Below are 21607 nucleotides of genomic sequence, written 5' to 3' on the forward strand. Positions count from 1 at the left end.
AAATATGTTTATAAAAGATTGTTGACGTGCTGAATGCTTATTTCCTCCACTGTAAATTCCATTCTGAATGTATGTAATTGGTGTGTTAATTCAGACAGTATCTAAACATGCTCATTAACGTACTTTGTCTGATATCCAACTCTAATGGCAGCATTAATTTTCTCTTCTTTTTTTAAAGGAGTTTTACTTAACTGTATTGGCATGTGAGCTTTCTGTGATCCTGTGATGTCTATCACTTGATAAAAGAAGGCTCAGTGCTGCTGTTAGTGGATCCAGTACCATATCTGATAAAGCATCTTTATTCTATACATTCTTATAAAATCTGGACCATATTAGACTTATTTTTAATATTAAACTTTACTTAGTTGTGATAAACTATAGGAGAGAATTTGTTTCTGATGCATGTTTGTAGTTCTGCTTGATAAAAAATGGTAGTTTGTTATAAATGTATAAGAGGTTCTGAATCATGCACTCATCCACCTTAACATGACATTACTTATTGCACAGCATTGCATTACTTAACACAGCAACAGGCTGGACAAAGAAAAGTAAACTGCATATAGGAAGCAGAGAGAACTGACACACAGAGGAACATATTGCAAAGCTCTGGGTCAGACAGATGTATGATGAAGTTTATTTAAAAAACAGAAATAATTAAACCAGCACTTTAAACTGAGAAGGTTGTCACTATAATGAATACCCCCCCATTCACTATTTTATTGTGTGCTTTGTTTTTGTAATCAGGACTCAGATGTAGCAGAGGACTTCACCCAGGTGCCTGTTGGGATTCTTACTTTCATCAGCAACAACAACCCAAATGCTGACCCCAGTAATTCATTCTCCTTAACAGGTAATTGTTAGCGTTCATAACTTAACCATAGTTAGACATACTCAGAGGATTATGGTTGATTCTACAAATACATAAGAATTCCAAATTGCTTGACTAACATAAGTTCCTTTACTTGATTTTCTCAAGACAATTGGTGTCCAAGTATTTTTTTTTAAAGTTTTGAAGTTTATAATAGTCATAGCACTCTTGAAACAGGTAAGGTAAGTACAGGTAAGTATTCGGGTGGGAGAATGCCTGGAAATGCCAGGTGCTGTAAAAAGTCTACTCCAACCATCACACTAGTGAAGCCCCCTCACACCACTGCTGGATGCCATTCATTAATGTATCTTCAGTAACTGCTTTATCCTGATCAGGCTCACGGTGGATCCAGAACTGTGCTGAATGACATTCATATTCAAAATTACACAAAAAGTGCCTGATATAAGAGTGAAACCCATTCAGCACAGTCAGAGAACCTCAATAGCATGTTTTCTTTTTCCTGGAGATGTTTATGAAGGGCAGTGTGTTAAGAGCAGCAGAGTTTATCCCATATAACCTGAGAGTTACATATACAATACAGTAGATTTCCACATATTGATCTTTTCTTCTGCTTTCTTCTGCTTATTAAGAGTCCAGAGTGGAAACATTAATGTATTCAATAATCAGTGCTCTGAAACACTCATGGTACAAAAACATCTGTTCCACTACAGTAACCCCACCCACACACACACACACACACACGTTTCCATAGAGAGAGGTTCCACTTTGCATTAGCAGCTCATGCTTCAGCGCTCTGCGAGTGTTTATAGCCCTGTGACTTTAACACTTCATGACTGAGAGCTGCTGCTCAGCGACTTCACCCACAGCAACCATGAGTTTGATCAGCGTCTTCATCTGCACACTGGCCCTCTGCGCTCGAGGTAACACAATGTTTTATCTTCTACTGTTCAGCTGACAAATCCATGTGAAGTAGGCCGACTAGATGAACTTCAAACTCCACATCATTATTAATGTAGGGAAGGGATTTATTCTTCTTATTTTTTTCAGGATCCAGAGGTCAGGTGACTGTGACTCAGAGTCCTGCATTGAAATCTGTTTCTCCAGGAGACACACTCACCATCAGCTGTAAAACCAGTCCTGCTGTTTACTCTATTGGTAGTACCTATTATTTCTCCTGGTATCAGCAGAAAGCTGGAGAAGCTCCTAAACTCCTGATCAGCTATGCTAGCAGTAGAGAATCAGGTATTCCAGCTCGTTTCAGTGGCAGTGGATCTGGATCTGATTTCACTCTGACCATCAGTGGAGTCCAGGCTGAAGATGCTGGAGATTATTACTGTCAGAGTTTCCATTCTATCAGTAGTAGCAATGTGTTCACACAGTGTTAGAGCGTCGTACAAAAACCTGGGTGAGTGTGACTGCTGCAGCTGGGACCTACTGCAGGTGCTGAGGGGGACGATGTGATACAGCACAATGACACACACTGTGGAGGAGAACACACACTCACACACACACACAGACACTACTCTAAACACACACACACACACACACACACACTCACTAATACTACTACTACTACTACTACTACACACACACACACACATTCATTACTCCACAGAAACACACACACACACTCACACACTCACTACCTCCCCGACACACACAACACACTCATTGCTCCACACACACACACACACACACACACACACACGCACACTATGAGAGTAAAACTCCACCTTTCTCCACTAACACACACTCACTACTCCACACACAAACACACACACTCTCTATGAGAGCAAAAGTCCTCGTTTCTCCACTACAGGATAAATTTGATAAACATTAATTAACAGTAAGTTTATATTATGAAGCTTTGCTGAAACATACAGCTGTGTGTCATCAGCCTAGCAGTGGAAGCTAACAGCATGTTACAGTTTTTCCCAATTGGTTACACACATTTCCCCAAACATTACACACGTTTCCCACAACTACAAACACAAGTCTCAGATCACACACTATTCTGAAAATCTTAAAGGAAAAAACTCCTTTTATTCAGCACTTTTTATGTAAAAACTCTACACACATGCCTCATAGCCAAATAATCCAGTCGGAATCAAACACACACACAGCAGATATGTACACACACCAACCACCAAGTTACACTCTGTATTTCAAAACACAAAGCACTCTTTTTCAAAATACAAAAACCACAAAAACAGCTACTGAATAAGCATTTAATGAACATTTCACCGTTCACAATTCTCATTACCTTACAAAATGAGATGAGCCACAAGACAAACATTTCTCAAAAGCTGCTGCAGAACAAAAAAGTATTGCAGAAACAGAGGGAAAATGTAGTATTGGTACTCTGTGTGAAATTTATATACAGAAAAACTATCAAAACTAAAGAAATAAAAGAAAACTTAGGCATCATCAATCATGAGAATTTGGCCACAAAACCTCATCTACATCACAACTAATGTTCTCCCTGGCCACATAGCAGGGGAAGAAGAGCCTAGAGTGATGGATCCACCCATGACATGACTCTGCAGTGATCTCTTCACAGGCTCCATGCATTGCCTCAAGAAGACTCACTTGTTGATATGGGTTCTGCTCATATACCTTCCACTGCTACACTGAAAACATTCCTCAGCTGGATTGAGGAAGAGGGATTATGGTGGAAGGAATATCATCTGGATGTGTGGATGTGTTCTGCTCATATCAGATATTGTTGATATGGGTTCTTCCCTTATGCTCATTCCATGATTGATAACACTATCAACCAGAATTGCTTGGTTGTCATTGGACAGATTTCTTTGTCTTCCTCTGCCTCTTCTCTCTTTCTTGCTCCATTTTTTTGTTTGTTTTTTGTTGAACCAGTGTGACAGGGACAGAGTTTACATGCCCCAGGAAATGAGGAAAACTGAGTGGATACTTATGGTGAATTGAGTTTTCACAGGTGAGATGTGGTTTCATTCATTAGCATGCTGAGTTCTGATTGGTGACTCCAGTAGTTAGGAAAATGAGACAGCTGTGTTCCCAATGAGAGGTACATAGTGTGTTGAAAAGTGTGTAGAGTTTTGCAAAATGAATGCAGCAGAACTACAAACTATGTGGAATCAATGAGAATGTGTTTATCATTGTGAAGGAATATTGTGTGACTGTGGGATTTTGGCATAAGGGTTCAATTATTTGGTGTATCCATTCAGTTACAGTGTGTATTGAAATGAGAAGAACTGCAATGAATCATTTTACCCAGAGGTAGCATGTATAGGGAAAAAAGCAATGGGTGTAGACCAGAGCTGTCTCAGTGCTGTGATGAGGCCTAAACACTGACTGAGACATTTCATGTATGTGATTCCTAGTTTATCTGCTGAACTACTAAGAGTTTAGTTGTAAATGGAGTTACATTATCTAGCACGTAGTGGAACGTTAACTCTAAACATTCAGTCACTTGATGGAGTTCTGTGAGGTCAGAGGGTGAACCAATCAGAGTCGACATATCTGAGAGATTTTCAATCATTCTCAGTACAGTAGTGGATGTGATTGTATACTTGATGCAGTAGTGAGACTTAGACACATTGTAAATAAAATGAGGTAGTGATTATAGAGCTTTTCACATTAACAGGAGCAAAACTGTATCACCTAAAAATGTCATAGATGTTCATGTTGCAACACAAAGCTTAGAAAAGAGAAAGTTCTACACCTATCTGATCTCACAGCAGCTAATTTTACTTTAACTGTGTCCTTTTATTCCAGCTGCGTGATCATTAACTATCAGGTTTTTATTGTTATTGCATCCTATACTGGGTCCCTGCATCACCGCTGGGGGTCACTGCCCTGCTGTGGACTGTAAATACTAATTAGTGGAAATTAATTTTGTGTTTGTTATGTTTATAAAAATGACTTCAAATAAGTTAAATTCATATTCAGATTTCGATAATGCCTAGAGTATCATCATAAATGACGGAAATGAACAGAAATCCAGATATAAATGATCAGATTATGTTTTATTTATCACATGTCATTATGTTTTATTTATCACATATCATTCATAACATGTTGAAAAGCACATCCACACCACCCTAAAATTTCATTAAAATGCAGCAATCATATGTTTCTCTATGAAATGTAGATACAGTGCAAACTCTTTTCAGTACTTTTTATTAAACTCTATCCTGGCCATCCTGTTTTTGTGGCTAACTAGTGGCTTACATCTTGCAGTGTAGCCTCTGTATTTCTGTTCTTGAAGTCTTCTGTGAACAGAAAATCATTGATAAATCCACATCCGCCTCCTGAAGAGTGTTTCTGGACCAAAAGCCTCAAATCAAGACTAGATTCTGAAATCTGTTTTATATCTGCACTAATGAATCAATTAAACACACCTGAGTAATCACAAACACCCGAGACGCCCCAACATTATGATGCCTTGAAATGGAGGCTTATGTATAATGCTGTAATTTCTACATTGTAAAACTAAAATGTATAAAAATATTCTTTATTAATATCTGAGAATGTCCACTTTAAATGCATGTGGATTGTTTGAGTACAAATTTTAAAATGTGGAATACAGAGGCATATAAATATAAATTATGTTTCATCCCAAACATTATGGAGCACACTGTACTGTATATGTCTATAATATTATCTATCTGCCAATCACTGAAATGGTAATGAACATAACTGACATCTCAGACTTAAACATCTCAGCTCCAGTCAGACTCTCAGAGCGCTCAGAGCTGCAGCAGTAACTGTAGTTTTACTTAAACTGTAGTTTTTTTCAGTAACTGAAAAAAGTTGGAGTGCCACCTTTTGTCCACAGAAAAGCACCTGGACAGAAGCATCACTGTTCTTTTAATAAACCTGTAATTTCCCACCCATGATATTTCCAATTTAGAGCACATTTCTTCTTCTGAGGTTTTAAACTCACATCATGTTCTCAGCTGTACAATTCCTCCAGATATTATCATTTCAACTGGGGCTCTTCTAAAAGGCATTTTGCACTCCAAACCCTGAATAAAACATTTCTAAGTGTTCAAATAACCCCAAAGTGACCAGTCCCTGGAGTTTCAATGTGTAACCCTAAGCATTACTTCATTAAGGAGCTTAAAAGCCATGGCCTGCTGCTTCTACTCACCTGTGGCTGATGTTGCACCACCTCTAGAAGATGCAGAGGCCATCACTTTAATCATATCCTTTTAACTGTTTAAGGTCAGGGTCAATCCTGCTGGCTCCTCCACTCCACTGCATACACCACTGCCAGATTTTTGCAGTCCTGTGTGTCCACACAGTATACCAGAGCTCAGTCCCCCTACTGTCTCCTCTGCCTGATCTCCTGTACCTGTCCACTTTTAAAATACTGACCCTCTCCCCAGTTCCCTCAGCAGCACCTTTAGCACTGACTGGAAGAAGCTGGCTTTGGTCAGAATATTGGACCCATGAAGTAGACATTTACTGTGTGGAACACTAAACAACACCCTGTCTATCTGTGTCTCAAAGGTAGAAGGAGCATTACAGAGACCAAAACAGAGGATCTGAAACTCCCACGGCCAGTCCCTGGGTGTTCCTGCCAGTATCTGGTACAAAGGACAGGGGTGAAGAACTAGGATGACATGGCCACCAAATCCAGCAATTCCTTCATTCTTAATAACATTAAATAGGAAATGTAGAAGAGTTGAAGTCAAGCCCCTGAATTATCAGAAACTCAGACAACTGAGGCATCTTGCGGCAAAAAGGGTCCAGGACACAGACCTTATCTGAGTGATCTGCTGCACTATTTTGTTATTTTTATCACTTAATCAAGACAGAGAAAACTAAACTGTAATAGTCAGTCCTTAATGTGATACAAGGATCAGATATATCAGATGTACCAGATATCCAGCACCTACTAGTAACACAAGGGGTATCCTAATCCTAACAATATTACAGAGGTAAAAAGAGACTTTAGTTAAATATTAAATAAGTGGTTCAGTTGATAGCTGATCACGAATCATTACTGGTTCATGCCAAGGAATATAGCTCATAGCAGGAAAGTATGATTTTAATCTCCTCCCACAAACTCACCCAGCTGTAAAAGCAGTCTTAACCTGAAGAACTGACAGAGAGAGAGAGAGAGAGAGAGAGTGAGAATCAGTGAAGTGAGAGAGAGATATTTCATTTCGACCTGGTTGTATTCACTCATCAACTCCTAGGCAACACCAGGAGGTACCCATCCTTCATGATTCAGGCTTTGTCTGCACCCTCATCTGGGATCTAGACCATAAAACTGCCAAGGCCAATCGCCAACCAGCACCAGAGTCATTTACATTTACATTTCTACATCCAGAGTGACTTACAATTATCTCATTTATACAACTGAGCAGTTGAGGATTAAGGGCCCTGCTCAAGGGCCCAGCTGTGGCAGCTTGGTGGTACTGGGATTTGAACTCTCAACCTTCCAAGCAGAAGTCCAACGTCTTAACCACTGAGCTACCACTTCCCTTTCATGTCATGTCCCACCAGAAAACCTACGTTGTGCCCAGTTTGTGGGAGAAACACATCACATGGGCTAATTCATCTCCAGCAATGGGACACCCAGGATTGCATAAAACCCATTCTTTATTGCAGAATAATTACTGGTGGCCTCAGATGCTTGCGGACATCCACCATATCATATCCTCCTGTACAGTGTGCACTCAGTCCAATGTGCCCCACAAAGCCCTTGTTCTGGCCCTGGACTTCATGACCAATGGACAAGTCGAAAGAGCCAATCAAGAGATTGGCCGGTTCTTGCACTCTTTCTGTGCCGAAAACCAGGAGGATTGGGCTCAGTTACTTTCCTGGGAAGAGTATGCCTAAAACTCTCTCAGACATACTGTACGTCCACTCAGCTCAGCCCTTTCCAGTGTTTCCTTGGTTACCAACCACCATTATTTCCCTGCAATTCCAGCCCCAGATATTCCCATGCAGTGAACCAGTGGTTCAGGCAGAATGATCAAGTGTGAGAGGCAACCTGTCAACAGCTTGAGCAGGTAATTCTTAGCAACCCGGAGTTTGCTGACTGAGGCAGAACCGACACACCAGTGTATCAACCCAGATAGTCTAGCTCTCAAGTCAGGACCTGATTTTGGCTCACCTGCATCTAACAAACTGCCAACAGCTGATGCAGTGGTTTGGAAAAGCTGCTCTTTCAGAAGGTGGTCAAAAGTTCTTCCACTGAGCTTGGCTATCTTCTGCAGTTCTGTATATCAGCGCTCAGTCAGCATTAGTACAGTGTTCAGTCACTGCCAGTAGACAAACACTTGATAAAAGTCTGATGAATTCAGAGACATTGTGTGGACTTTTGAAAGTTTAAGGCAGTAGAGGTTCGAGAGTCGCTAGGGCAGAACAACTTTCATACTCAACAATGACGTCTCTATGGTAAGGTGACTTCGGATTGTCTATACGAATGTTTCTACAGACACGAGTGTGCTTATTAAAGAAATCATCTAGGTCTTCTTCTAGTTCTGTGTCAGTTAGCCTGTGATGTCTGTGAAAAAATCTCAGATCATAACCACAGTATTCGATAACAGCAATAACTCAGGCATTCATTCAATAGCCAATGTATAGACACTTTAGAAGGCACTTTTGTTCCTTTAAATTGTTCAGTGCATGGGAGTACAGAAAAACCAAAACAAAGTCGGATCGGTCATCCTCATGTGGCTCGCCATCTTAGTTCCACAAGTTTTCAATCAAAACCATAAACCTTACCTGTTTTATACAAAACAGTGCCATGACAGTGCCTATGTCAATAGACAACAGGTTCAACATCGATTAGCATCCACTTCAAAATCAGCCATCACCACTCTAAAAATGGTCTAATATCATTAATCGGAGGTTCTGCAATGTCATATGTCACTCTATTAATTTATTTCAAAGAATTGTTTTATTCTTTCCTTAGTTTTCTTTCTCTCATCTCGCCTCATGTTTAACGTTGCGTGTTCTGAGTATCACACAGATTCCATGGCACCTGTACATGTCACACTTGTGTGCCTAGTTGTTTAATTTTTTTGTTATTATTATTATTTAAATATATTTTTGAATAGCAGCTTTGGTTATACCTCTTATTAGCTTTTAGTTTAGTTTAGTTTATTCATTTATAAAGCACATTTAAAAACAACTAAAGTTGAAACCAAAGTGCTGTACAAGTTGTGTAAAGCAAATCTATACACAAAAACATTTAACAATACAAAATACTGAGAGACAAATGGACATTTTCCAGGCTCAGACTGAATTAAAAGATAGAGAATAAAAGAGCTCTTGGGGCAGTGTACAGACTAAGGAGATCACATATGTATGGTGGAGCAAGCCCATGCAAAGCTTTAAAAACTAATAATATAAAATAATAAAATTGTGAACTCAATGCGGAAATTGTCCTTCAGCCAGTGTAGAGAGGCAAGCACAGGAGTAATGTGCTCACGCTTCCTGGTGCCAGTCAAAAGTCTGGCTCCTGCATTTTGCACCATTTGCAGGCGATCTAGAGCAGTCTTAGCCAACCCCAAATAAAGAGAATTACAGTAGTCCAACCTTGATGTTATAAATGCATGAATAACAGTTTCCAGATCCTGCTTAGATAGCATCTTCTTGATTTTAGCAATTGATCTCAACTGAAAGAAGGTGCTCTTGACAACAGCATTAATCTGCTTATCAAAACACAATGAAGGATCTAGAATAACACCAAGGTTTTTGACGCAATCTCGCACATTGGAAGACAGCGTACCTAGCTGATTAACAATACCAGCGGATGAGACTGGTGGACCAAAGATAATTATTTCAGTTTTATCACTGTTCAGCTGCAAAAAATTCGTGTCCATCCAGCATGTAATGTCACCGAGACAATCAAATAGATTTTGCACCGAACAGCTGTTTGTACGAACAGGAAAATAAAGTTGCGTGTCGTCAGCATAACAATGATATGATAAGTTATGCTTCTGGATAATGTGGCCCAAGGGGAGCACATATAGAGCAAATCTTCCATTTATTCCATTCCATTTATCTTCCATTTTGAATAAAAAAAAGGTTATTAAATTCTATATTATTTATTATTATTTTCTCTTTTTTTAGGTACTGAAATTCTGACCTGGGTTACAATATAGCCCTCCATAGAATGAAGTGACAAAGTTAGATATTAATATGGACATTAAACTCCATAAATGTTGAGAACTGACAGAGATTTCCTTTTGCCATTTCTGGTTTGGAGAGCAAAAGTATAAATAGTGTTCTTTTCTAGAGCCATTTGGCTCTAGACCTTACAACTGCATGCTTGGCCTTGTCTAAATGCATTTGGTTATTTTTAGCTCTTTTAATTCTAATTCCTTCTCATTACAAATATTAACTTTCATTAACATTACATTCATTTTACTAAAGACAGCTAACTCTACATTTATTTTGGAGGTCTTTAGCTGTTTGCTTTTCTTAACAGCGATGTATTTCCCATAGCGCTATCAGCAGAAATGTCCTTAATTAGTGCTGTAGTGCTATTGTTAAATACATCATCTTTCAGAAGAGCTTTGTTAAACTTTTAATAACCTCTCATCCTAGGAAAGTCCTCATCACTGTTCAACTTTAAAGACATAAGCTGGTGATCAGATAATATTAACAATATTAAAGGCTAAAGTGGGAATTAAAAAAAGCTCGATTCTAGATCTTAAGGTTAAAATACTATTGGACGAAGTACGATCAAGTGTGTTAGAGTTAAAAACTGCCTTGTATGCATCAGAGAGATCAGATCATAATGAAAGAAGAGAATTGCTTGTCTGTGGGCCTATATTACATTTAGGAGGGAATCTATCTAAATCTATCTAAAGCATCATCAAAGCACTCATTAAAATCCCCACCTACAATTATTATAGAATCCAGATATTTACAGAGACATCCTTTAAGTTCAGATTTTATCTGATGAGAAAATGTCTTGTTGTCCTAACCCTAACCCTAGCTTTGCCAAGAATATCGATCATCTTCCCCTCCTCCTCTCTCACCCCGTGCAGCTTCAGTGCTCATCTCCAGCTGTAAGGGTTGCAGTCAGCTAGGCTGCTCTCAGGGACTCATTTTCTTCTTTAAATGTTCTGATTTCAGCATTCATGTGTTCCAGTGTCTCTCTGTGTGGACTCACATCCATGGCCAGCTGGTGCACAGCTGAAGTCAACTTCTCAATCTGGTCAGAGTTTCTATATTAGCATTGTCATTAATTGCTGACTGCAGTTATAAGCGGTTATAAGCACAGACGAGGCAACAGCCTGTTCTTTTCTTCTTCCTGCCCATAAACAGAACAGGAAGAAGCCGCCTTTCTTCTGTCATAAGTTTTTCCAAATAGAAAGCTAACATTAGTGGTGGAATTACCACATGACCTCCAGCGTTCCTGAAGGAGTTACACCAAACACATCTGATCTACATGTAGTACTCCTACAACAGGAGAATATTTGAGAAGAACGACTCAGATGCAGTACTTCATCAATGCTGCTTTACCTTGAATCATTTCAGTAATGTGCTGTATACAGTTTACAATATCTTATCCCAATAACATGAAATTCCCTCAATATAATGTCACAGAAATTTCACATGTGGAGGCACTTTAAAATTGAAAGACTTTCCATCAAGCATGATGCATAAACATGTCATTTGGAAGACATGAACAATGAAAACATTTTTCCTGTTAAACTATACTTTCCATAATATAATTTAGAGAAATATATCGGTATTGGGAAATAAACCATTCGCTTTACCCAGTAATACTCTCAATCCACTTTACCTGAACACTGAAGTTCAATAGAGCCACATACTAGACTTAAAGACTATATATAACACCTAAACATACACTAAGAACTCTGAGTTAACGAAAATAAACATCTATCCATGTGTTCCAATGCAATGAATTCATGAAACACTTCTTATAAAGCATAAAAATAACATTTACACACCCATAACCATCAGTTTTGTGTCAAATCATGTTTATACTGAATCAGGATAGTGTAAGGTGTGTTTTATGCACTGATATCTGAAAAAGGAGAATATTTGAGAAGAAAGATTCAGATGCAGTACTTCATCAACAGTGCTTTAGCTTGAATGAAATGCATTGCGAGAGTTCTCTCTGATCATGTGTGTGAAAACGCAGGCATGAAGGTGTGCACAGGGACAACCAATCACACACACCCATAGCAGAACATGAAAACATCACATTAAAAACACACAATCTTATTAATAATATAGATTTTCTTTTTCAGACCCGGTATTTTGAAAGGCATTTCAGAAAAAAAAACTTGCAGAAACTCAAACATGCATGCGTCATTATCAGCTTGTAAATATGTAAATATAATAGTATCATAGTAAAAAAAAATAAAAGTTGTACACATAATTAGCTTTATGAAAGACTATAAATGCACCTGAATTTACATTATTTTCCCGCCATCCCACATACACAGCCACCATCTTGGTGCCATTGTGTTCTTTTCTCCTAGGTAAGACTAGCTTCCTGAATATTCCTTGTAGTTTTTTGAGTCTGTGATTGTCAGAGTAGTTCACTGTCTGTGAATGAAGTTTTAGAGTTGTGGTTCTGTAACTGCAATAAAATCTACAGCCAAACTTCAAACTCCTGTCAGTCTCATTTCCACCTCCAGCTCGTACCCTCCTTTCAACCCACAATCTTAACTGGAGCCCAAACACCAAGGGGTAGGATGGTCCTCTTGTTTTTGGTCTTTTTAGCTTTTTCTAAACTTTGGCTGGTTTGTAGGTGCAGGGCATGCTCGAAAACACACAAAACTTGGATGTGTGCCTGGCCCAGGGGCTCAGCAGTGCCCATCCCATTGGAGTGCATGGTGTGTGAATGAGCTGATTTTTTGGGGAAATGATGTGGATTTACCATCAAAGTAAACTATAACAATCACACACAAATCTCACTGGAGTTTAAATATTCTCAGGAACAGGAATAGATTAACTCATACATGTTTTGCTGAATTAGGATTTGATCTTGATTTGATAAACTCTTGCAATCAGAGAACAGATTCACATCTGGTTTAGAGGAAATATTAATTTGTGTATCATCTGCTAAAATGAAGTGGGTCTATAATGGATCCGTGTGGAACGGCCTGTTTAACTGGGACAGTGTGTGATCTGAATGGATCTCTAGAGACAAGATGGAGACTGTCACATTGATATGATTTAGGCCACTTTATATCTGTACCTGAATGTCTCATAGATTTAAAATACTTAGGAAAATAGGGACTTAATCAAACAGAAGAAGATTTGTTCCTAGAACCAGAACAGTTTGAGTTCTGAGCCCAGTTCTGATTGACTACATCATCAAGATGAACAGAAACCAGTTTTAACCAGTAAAACTGAAAGATCAGTGAAGTGAGAGAGAGATTTACATGAAGACGGCTGAGTGATCCTCTTTCTCCCAGAATAGAGCAGCACTTTCACCAGATGTTCAACTTCCTTCAGCCAAACTCACTGAAGCACAACACACAGCACTGAATCTACAGCTAAACACACTCTCTCATCACACTGATAATGACTATTAACTCTAATAAAAGAACACACAATGTCCAAAATGAAGCTTTATTTCAGCAGAGCAAAACTACAGGAAGAGCAACAGGACAGTGAAGAGAGTAAAGACAGAAATGTCAGCATTGTGTAGAACTGAAACTCTATTGTAGATGGATGTGTAAGCAGCTCAGTGTTAAATTCTATCTTGGAGCTGTTAGGCTTCACACTGGCTCTTTCTGAACGTGACCGGATGATTGACGCCGGCATGGGAGACCGTACAGACAAACTCCTCCCCCTTTTCCCAGAGTGCTTTGCTGAGGGTCAGGGTGCTGCTGCGTGTGTAACCGTCCTTCTTCTGTTCTTCTGCGCTGGTCAGAACCCCGTCCTTCACCTGGGAGCCGTCCACTGTCCAGCTCACCAGCGCCCCCTGTGGAGAGTAGGCAGACAGCAGGCAGAGCAGCGAGGCCGATCCCTCAGACAGCTGCAGAGAGGAGGGAGGGAGCAGAGACACGGAGGGCTTCACCGTGGGACCGGCTGGAGACCACAAACACACAATAAACACACATTTACACACGCTTACACAACATTTACTCATTACTGCTCATTAAGATTCCAGACTGGAAACATTAATGTGTGTTCAGTAATCAGTGCAGTGATCCACACTGTTCTCACATTACTGCAGTTCAGTAGAAACATCTGGAAACTTCTATGACCTTCAGCAGCACCTCTAAACTCTACCCATAGACATAAATACAGTTCCTAACTCTAAATGAACAGAGACACATGGAGGGCTTCAAGTCCGGAGCAGTTTCAGTGGAGAAACATCAGTCCATTTGGTTTAAAGTCCACTAACTAACAAAGAGAACATGTGGAAGCCATCAGCTTTAACTCCACACCATAATCCATCTTCTTTCTGATTTAGTGTTCACCCAGTTCTATTCAGTAACTGCATCCAATAGTCACACTGTATTCCAACACTGAAACACTCAGTGAGTGTATTCTGTAAATGCTCTGAACTCCAATAGAGACAAAACTGGAAACTCTGCAGCAGCACAAATGTGTTCCAGCAGCAGGAGAACATTTACTAGTTACTCTTTACATCGTGGACCGACGAGAACTTTGATCAGCTTTATTCTAGTGTTGATACTCAATGAAAATGAATCACTAGACACTGAACTCAAGGAGACTTTAAACAGCACAAACATCTGGATTTATTCTTTCACTTTTAACAATGAAATATAATCATTAAATTGAACAAACAAAAAAAACAATTAAATATATTGTTATATTTAAGATACTGAATTTTTTTTACATACTACACTTCATACAAAAACATTAGAAATTATTTCTTTTCAGTTTGTCTAAAGTTTATTCAATAATCAAATTAATAATGAAAACAAATTCATTAATTTATAGAATTTTAAATAAAAAAGAGAGACTTACTGATGATGAGTTTGGTTCCTCCACCGAAAGTCCTCCACAGTGATACATTCTAATGTAGCCGTCGTACAAAAACCTCTGTTACACTACAGTGACCACACGCACACACACACACACACACACACACACACACACACACACGTTTCCATAGAGAGAGGTTCCACTTTGCATTAGCAGCTCATGCTTCAGCGCTCTGCGAGTGTTTATAGCCCTGTGACTTTAACACTTCATGACTGAGAGCTGCTGCTCAGCGACTTCAACCACAGCAACCATGAGTTTGATCAGCGTCTTCATCTGCACACTGGCCCTCTGCGCTCGAGGTAACACAATGTTTTATTTTCTACTGTTCAGCTGACAAATCCATGTGAAGTAGGCCGACTAGACGAACTTCAAACTCAACATCATTATTAATGTAGGGAACGGATTTATTCTTCTTATTTTTTTCAGGATCCAGAGGTCAGGTGACTGTGACTCAGAGTCCTGCAGTGAAATCTGTTTCTCCAGGAGACACACTCACCATCAGCTGTCAAACCAGTCCTGCTGTTTACTATTACTCACCGTATAGCTCTCATCTTTTGTCCTGGTATCAGCAGAAAGCTGGAAAAGCTCCTAAACTCCTGATCTATGCAGCTAGCAGAAGAGAATCAGGTATTTCAGCTCGTTTCAGTGGCAGTGGATCTGGATCTGATTTCACTCTGACCATCAGTGGAGTCCAGCCTGAAGATGCTGGAGATTATTACTGTCAGAGTTACAATGAGATCAGTAGTAGCCCCGTGTTCACACAGTGTTAGAGCGTCGTACAAAAACCTGGGTGAGTGTGACTGCTGCAGCTGGGACCTACTGCAAGTGCTGTGGGGGACGATGTGATACAGCACAATGACACACACTGTGGAGGAGAACACACACACAAACACACACACACAAACACACACAAACACACACACAGACACTACTCTTCACACACACACAACCACACACACACACAGAGTATTCATTATAAATAAAAGACATGAACAGAAATCCAGATATAAATGATCAGATTATGTTGTATTTATCATATACTATTCACATGATATCACATGTTTATTTCACCTCACATCTGGAATTTCAGCCCATAACATGTTGAAAAGCACATCCACCTCACCCTAAAATTTCATTAAAATAAAACAATCAGATGTTTCTCTATGAAACAATGTAGTGCAGGATCTTTCAGTAAAATTCAATATAAATCTATTCTCTCATCATCTGCAAAGTTCAACTTCATAATATTCTCCTTTTCTACCCCAATCTGATTAAATGCAGACACAACTGAATATTGAGGTTCAAAACTGAACCTTAAAACATACACGACTTTTTAGGCGAATGACCCTAAATGGACATTTTGAATTTTCTGCGACCCCAAGCCCTGACCACCCTACATTTGATTATATTCCTGATTTACAATAGAGGAATACTGTAACATTTGAACATTTTATTATATCAGTAACATACGCATGTGTAACTTAAGGGACTGAAAACCAAGGGAATACTCCTCGCCCTTACTTATCAGTCTAGTGGGAAGTGTTGTGTTGTTATAGGAAACACATACGGCCCAAAGCACAGGAGTCTGGTTTATACTTGGTATAACTTTACACGCACACGTAGAAGCTGTGGTAATGCGAGTAGCACTGTTCTCAGACTCACTGTACATCTTAAGTACATTAAGAAGATTTAAAATGACATTAACTAGACGGCACGTCAGAGCCAAGACATCCCTGTCCATCAGGTTTCCAAGTGGAACTGTAAATGTTAATGATTTTCTGCACAGTGACGTTAAACACACTGATGAGCTCTGTGTCTCTCTTAAAACTTTTCACCAGCATCATTATTTTTGTCATGATCTGCATCTCAAATCCAAAACTCTGACGTTACATTCACAATTATTTACTAATCTAGAAAATCCAGAAGGCAGATCAGAGCTTTCAGTAGGTTTTAAGGCGACATGAAAGGTTTTTAAAATTCAAACACTAACTGTACTAGGAAACTCGGTTACTGTTTGTACTCAATAACACTCTAGAATAGTACATAGTAAGTGATTTGAGACAAATAGATAGTTTGTTTAGCAGAAGTAGATGGACGAGGAAATTCATTCATTTTTATTGCTGATCTACACTAGTGCAATGTGTTACGACAGTAAAAAGACTAAAATAACACGTACACTATTCAGTAACACGTGACTTATCTAAATGTGACTCCCAGTAGCAATGAAAAATATTAGTACACAAAATCCATCTTTGATATTTCTAATTTGTAAAATGAATGAATGAAACAAAGAGAAGATTGTGAGTTTCTCTCACGACCTCATTTGTAAATCAAGCGAACCCCATGTGGGGTCACCACGCCTAGTTTAGGAACCCCTGAGATACAGACTCCATCTCTGGAGTGAAATATGGCAAGGTGTGTAATATTAGACATTAGGCATTTCAGACATCTGTGCCTATAAAGCTCTTACTTCCTTAATTATAGGTCTGTAGGTTCAGGACGGTGGTCAGTTGATCTTTTTAAATTTCTTATGTCTGGAAAGTTGGTGAATTTAAATGCGGTCACATCTTGGTGTGGTGTTACTGATCCCAAACAGTTCCACCAACATTGAGCTCACTCTCTATTTTAAATAGTCTGTTTGTTAAATCATTAGAGAGAAACTCATCTCAAATGCCTTATAGTGTGTTTGTTCCATTTTAAAGTACATTTATCTTCCTCAGTCTGATCTAGAATTCCTCACTTCTATAGATCCTTTCCAGGACTGTTCCACAACAAATTAATGGCTGGGAAAAGAGAGCACACTCTACTGTTTTCAATCTGAAAAACAGATCCAATCCTGCCAGCTGTTTTCCTCTGCACTTTTACCTTGTGCACAGAAATATGGACAAGACACCAAAACCCTCTGAAGAATTGGTCCTTCTACAGGCAGGGATGTGTAGGAGGACAATCCGTGTTCCAGAGGATGCTGACCGCTCTCTGGTAAATTAGAAGAGCTGAGAATTGTTCTGTAGAGGACCACAGCAGTTTTACACAGTGCTGCTTTTTTCAGTTTTAACTACTTCCTTTTCATTTATTTGGAGGAAACTTGATCAATTTCTCATAAACACAGTTGAAGCAAGAGTGTCTCAAACGATGCTCTATAACTGGAGTGAGATTTACTCAGGAAAAGTGCAGGAACAATTTCCACACACAACAACAGCCAGGCAATGATACACTGAGCATTACTTCACAGTAAGTGAGTGAGTGAGTGAGAGTCTTTATACAGGTGAAGGTGTGATTGGGAACATGTGTGCATTAGAAGTCTGGTGACGCTGAACTTGACAATGGGAGAGTGAGTTGGGAAATGTAGTCCGTGGCAGCCATGTTTGTAGGCTGCAGTGTGTTCTAGGAAATGGAGTATAGCACAGAATCTGGTGCTGAAATTACATTGTCATAATAATAAAAAAACGCAGAATCCTCCAAAAGCTGGGGATCTAATTTCAGTGGTGTAGCTGTCCAGAAAACCTTCTTGAACGTCAGCAAACGTCTCCAGGTTACTTATGTAACCATGGTTCCCCGAGGGAACGAGACGCTGCGTCACGAAACGCTATGGGAACGCCCCCGCGTGACCGAGCTCTGAATCACGTGTCTAATCCGTCCAATGGATGGGCGAGACGTCACGGGCGGGGTGACGTAGCGACCCGGAAGCATAAAAGCCCGAGCGGCGAGCCCCGCGTTAGCTTACTGGAAAATGAAGCAAGCGCCGCAGGGACGCCGGAAGTGTGGCACCGAGACACAGCGTCTCGTTCCCTCGGGGAACCATGGTTACATAAGTAACCTGGAGACGTTCCCCTTCAGGAACTCAAGCTGCGTCACGAAACGCTATGGGAACGAGTATACCCATGCCGCCAGACTTACAATTCCCTGCCTCCAGGAGGAGGCAAGCCTAAGGCACAAGGACAGAGGAGCCAGGAGTGGCTCGGGTATCTAGGTCATAAAACCTGGCAACGGTCAGGGGCGTGGACCATCCCGCCGCGTTGCAGATGTCCTGTAAGGACACACCTGCCAGAAAGGCCTTAGAGGCCGCCACCGCTCGGGTAGAGTGAGCCTTGACCCCCAGGGGACTGGGGAGACCAGAGGACTCGAAAGCCAGAGAAATGGATTCTACAATCCACCGGCTGAGGGTCTGCTTAGAAGCAGGAAAACCCCTCTTAGGGGGACCAAAGCAAACAAGCAACTGGTCCGCCTTTCTCCACAGGGCAGTTCTGTGGACATACGCGTCCAGTGCGAGTACAATTGAGCTTCCGATGGTCGGGCGCCCTGAAGGGAGGAGGACAGAAAGCCTGCAGCACGACCGACCGTGATGCCGAGGAGGGGACTTTCGGTACGTACTCCGCTCGGGGGTACAAGAATGCTTTGGCCAAACCAGGCGCAAAGTCTAAATAGGAAGGGGCCACCGAGAGGGCCTGAAGATCCCCCACTCTCCTAAGAGAGGAAATTGCCAAGAGAAAGGCAGTTTTCAACGTCAGAAGACGGTCCGAAATCTCCTCTATGGGCTCGAAGGGGGGTTTGCAGAGAGCCTCTAAAACCACGGCCAGGTCCCACAAGGGGACCCGAGATCGAGCTGGAGGTCTGATCCTCAGCGCACCGCGGAGGAAACGTGTCACCCAGGGGTGCCTGCCCACTGACTGGCCATCGAGAGGGGCGTGGCAGGCCGCAATAGCCGCCACGTACACCTTCAGGGTGGAGTGGGTCAGTCCCGCGGAGAGGTGGGCCTGCAAGAACTCCAGCACTGTACCAACTGGGCAGTGAACAGGGTCAAGCCGGCAGTCTCCGCACCAGGAAGTGAAAAGTTTCCACTTCAGGGCGTACAGTTTCCTCGTAGAGGGAGCTCTGGACTGGAGGATGGTCTCCACAACCTCGGTTAAGAGACCGGAAGCGCGGAGTTGTGCCCCCTCAGAGGCCACACCCACAGCTTCCACAGCTCCGGGCGGGGGTGAAGATGGCCCCCCGCCTGTGAGAGGAGGTCCCTCCTGATCGGAATCTCCCATGGGAAGCCGTCTAGGAGGGAAATCAGGTCCGAGAACCATACTCGGCCCGGCCAGAACGGGGCTACTAACAGTAGACGAATTCCGTCCCGGCGCACTCTCTCCAGAACTCCCGGGAGCAGAACGACCGGAGGAAAGGCGTACAGATGCAGCCTCGGCCACGGCTGTACCATGGCATCCAGTCCAAGAGGAGCTGGATGAATCAGAGAGAACCAAAGGGGACAGTGCGACGTCTCCTGCGTCGCAAACAGATCCACCTGGGCTCTGCCGAACATACGCCATATGAGCTCCACCACCTCGGGGTGGAGTCTCCATTCCCCGGGCACCGGCCCCTGCCTCGACAGGGCGTCCGCTCCCACGTTGAGATGACCAGGGATGTAGGCCGCTCTCAATGAGAGGAGGTTCCCTTGGGACCACACAAGGATCTGGAGCGCCAGCCTGTAAAGGGGGCGCGAACGCAGACCTCCCTGGCGGTTGATGTAAGAGACCACCGTCGTGTTGTCGGTGCGCACCAACACGTGGCGGCCTCTTAGGTCTGGGAGAAAGTGTTTCAGAGCTAGAAACACGGCCAGCATCTCGAGGCAGTTGATGTGCCAAGTGAGATGGGGGCCGCTCCACAGACCACGGGCAGCGACCAGGAGCTCCCAGGACCGGGCCCTGAGACAAGAACCCAGGTTCTCTCCACACAGCTAAGGCACGGCGGCATCGCCGCGTGACCTTGATCATGCGGAGCGGGTTTCCTCTGTTTCGGAAAAACCCCCTGGTCTTGAGCCACCACTGTAGGAGTCTCATGTGCAGCAACGGTATCACGTTGGACGCAGCTGCCAATAGGCCCAGCAGTCTCTGAAACTGCTTTACAGTGAGTGATCGGCCTACTTTCGCTCTCACGACCGCTGTGAGGACCGACTTGATCCGAGCAGGAGACAAACGTGCCTGCATCGTGGTCGAATCCCACACGACGCCTAGATAAGCGGTTCTCTGAGCTGGAGAAAGCACGCTTTTCTCGGAGTTTAGTCTTAACCCCAGTTCCTTCATATGGGCGAGAACGGCATCTCGATGCCGAGCCGCCATCTGCTCTGAATGAGCTAAAATCAACCAGTCGTCGATATAGTTCAGTATGCAGATGCCCTGTAGTCGCATAGGAGCCAGGGCAGCATCCACGCACTTCGTGAAGGTGCGGGGTGAGAGTGCTAGGCCGAAGGGAAGAACCCGATACTGGTAAGCTTCGCCCCCGAAAGCGAACCTCAGGAACTTCCTGTGCGGGGGAAGGATGGAGATGTGGAAATACGCATCTTTTAGGTCGATCGTGACGAACCAGTCCTCGGACCTGATCTGAGACACGACCTGAGTGACCGTAAGCATCCTGAACTTCAGTCAAGCGACTGAGAGGTTCAATTGCCGCAAGTCCAAAATGGGACGCAGCCCTCCCCCCTTCTTTGGAACAATGAAGTACCGGCTGTAGAACCCAGACTCTCTGTCGTGAGGAGGGACCACCTCGATGTCCTCCTTGCTCAGGAGAGTACGTACTTCCTGCTCCAATACCAGAGCCTGCTCGGGACCCACCACAGTGGGAAGAACCCCAGAAAAACGAGGTGGAGGCGAGCCGAACTGAATTCGGTAGCCTCTTTCTACAGTACGCAGGACCCAATGAGACACATTCGGCAGAAGTTTCCACGCTGCCAGAAAGCTCACTAAGGGAATCAGTCTCTCGAGACTGACCTCTGGTGTAATAGAAGTGGTTAGCTGGGTGCCCTGAGGCGGCGAACCGACATGGGGGAAATGAGCTAACCTCTGCGAA

The 21607-nt window shown here is 42.2% G+C and overlaps 1 long non-coding RNA gene and 2 gene segments (V, D, J or C); 2 read left to right on the plus strand and 1 right to left on the minus strand.

Moving 5' to 3' along the window:
• Nucleotides 1-1296: 1296 nt before the first annotated feature.
• Nucleotides 1297-2359, plus strand: LOC113525241 (immunoglobulin kappa variable 4-1-like). The segment is given in 2 exon segments: nt 1297-1749; nt 1877-2359. Coding segments are annotated over 2 exon segments (429 nt in total).
• An 11020-nt stretch (nt 2360-13379) lies between these two features.
• LOC128317062 (uncharacterized) lies at nt 13380-14808 on the minus strand. Its single transcript, XR_008302298.1, has 2 exons — nt 14765-14808; nt 13380-13855 (listed from the first exon to the last, which is right to left on the minus strand). It is a non-coding gene; the product is annotated as an uncharacterized LOC128317062 (long non-coding RNA).
• Nucleotides 14809-14865: 57 nt separating this feature from the next.
• Nucleotides 14866-15814, plus strand: LOC113546572 (immunoglobulin kappa variable 1-16-like). The segment is given in 2 exon segments: nt 14866-15081; nt 15209-15814. Coding segments are annotated over 2 exon segments (435 nt in total).
• The last annotated feature ends 5793 nt before the right edge of the window (nt 15815-21607 follow it).

This window comes from Pangasianodon hypophthalmus, chromosome 9 (assembly GCF_027358585.1).
Source record: "Pangasianodon hypophthalmus isolate fPanHyp1 chromosome 9, fPanHyp1.pri, whole genome shotgun sequence".
NCBI lineage: Eukaryota > Metazoa > Chordata > Actinopteri > Siluriformes > Pangasiidae > Pangasianodon > Pangasianodon hypophthalmus.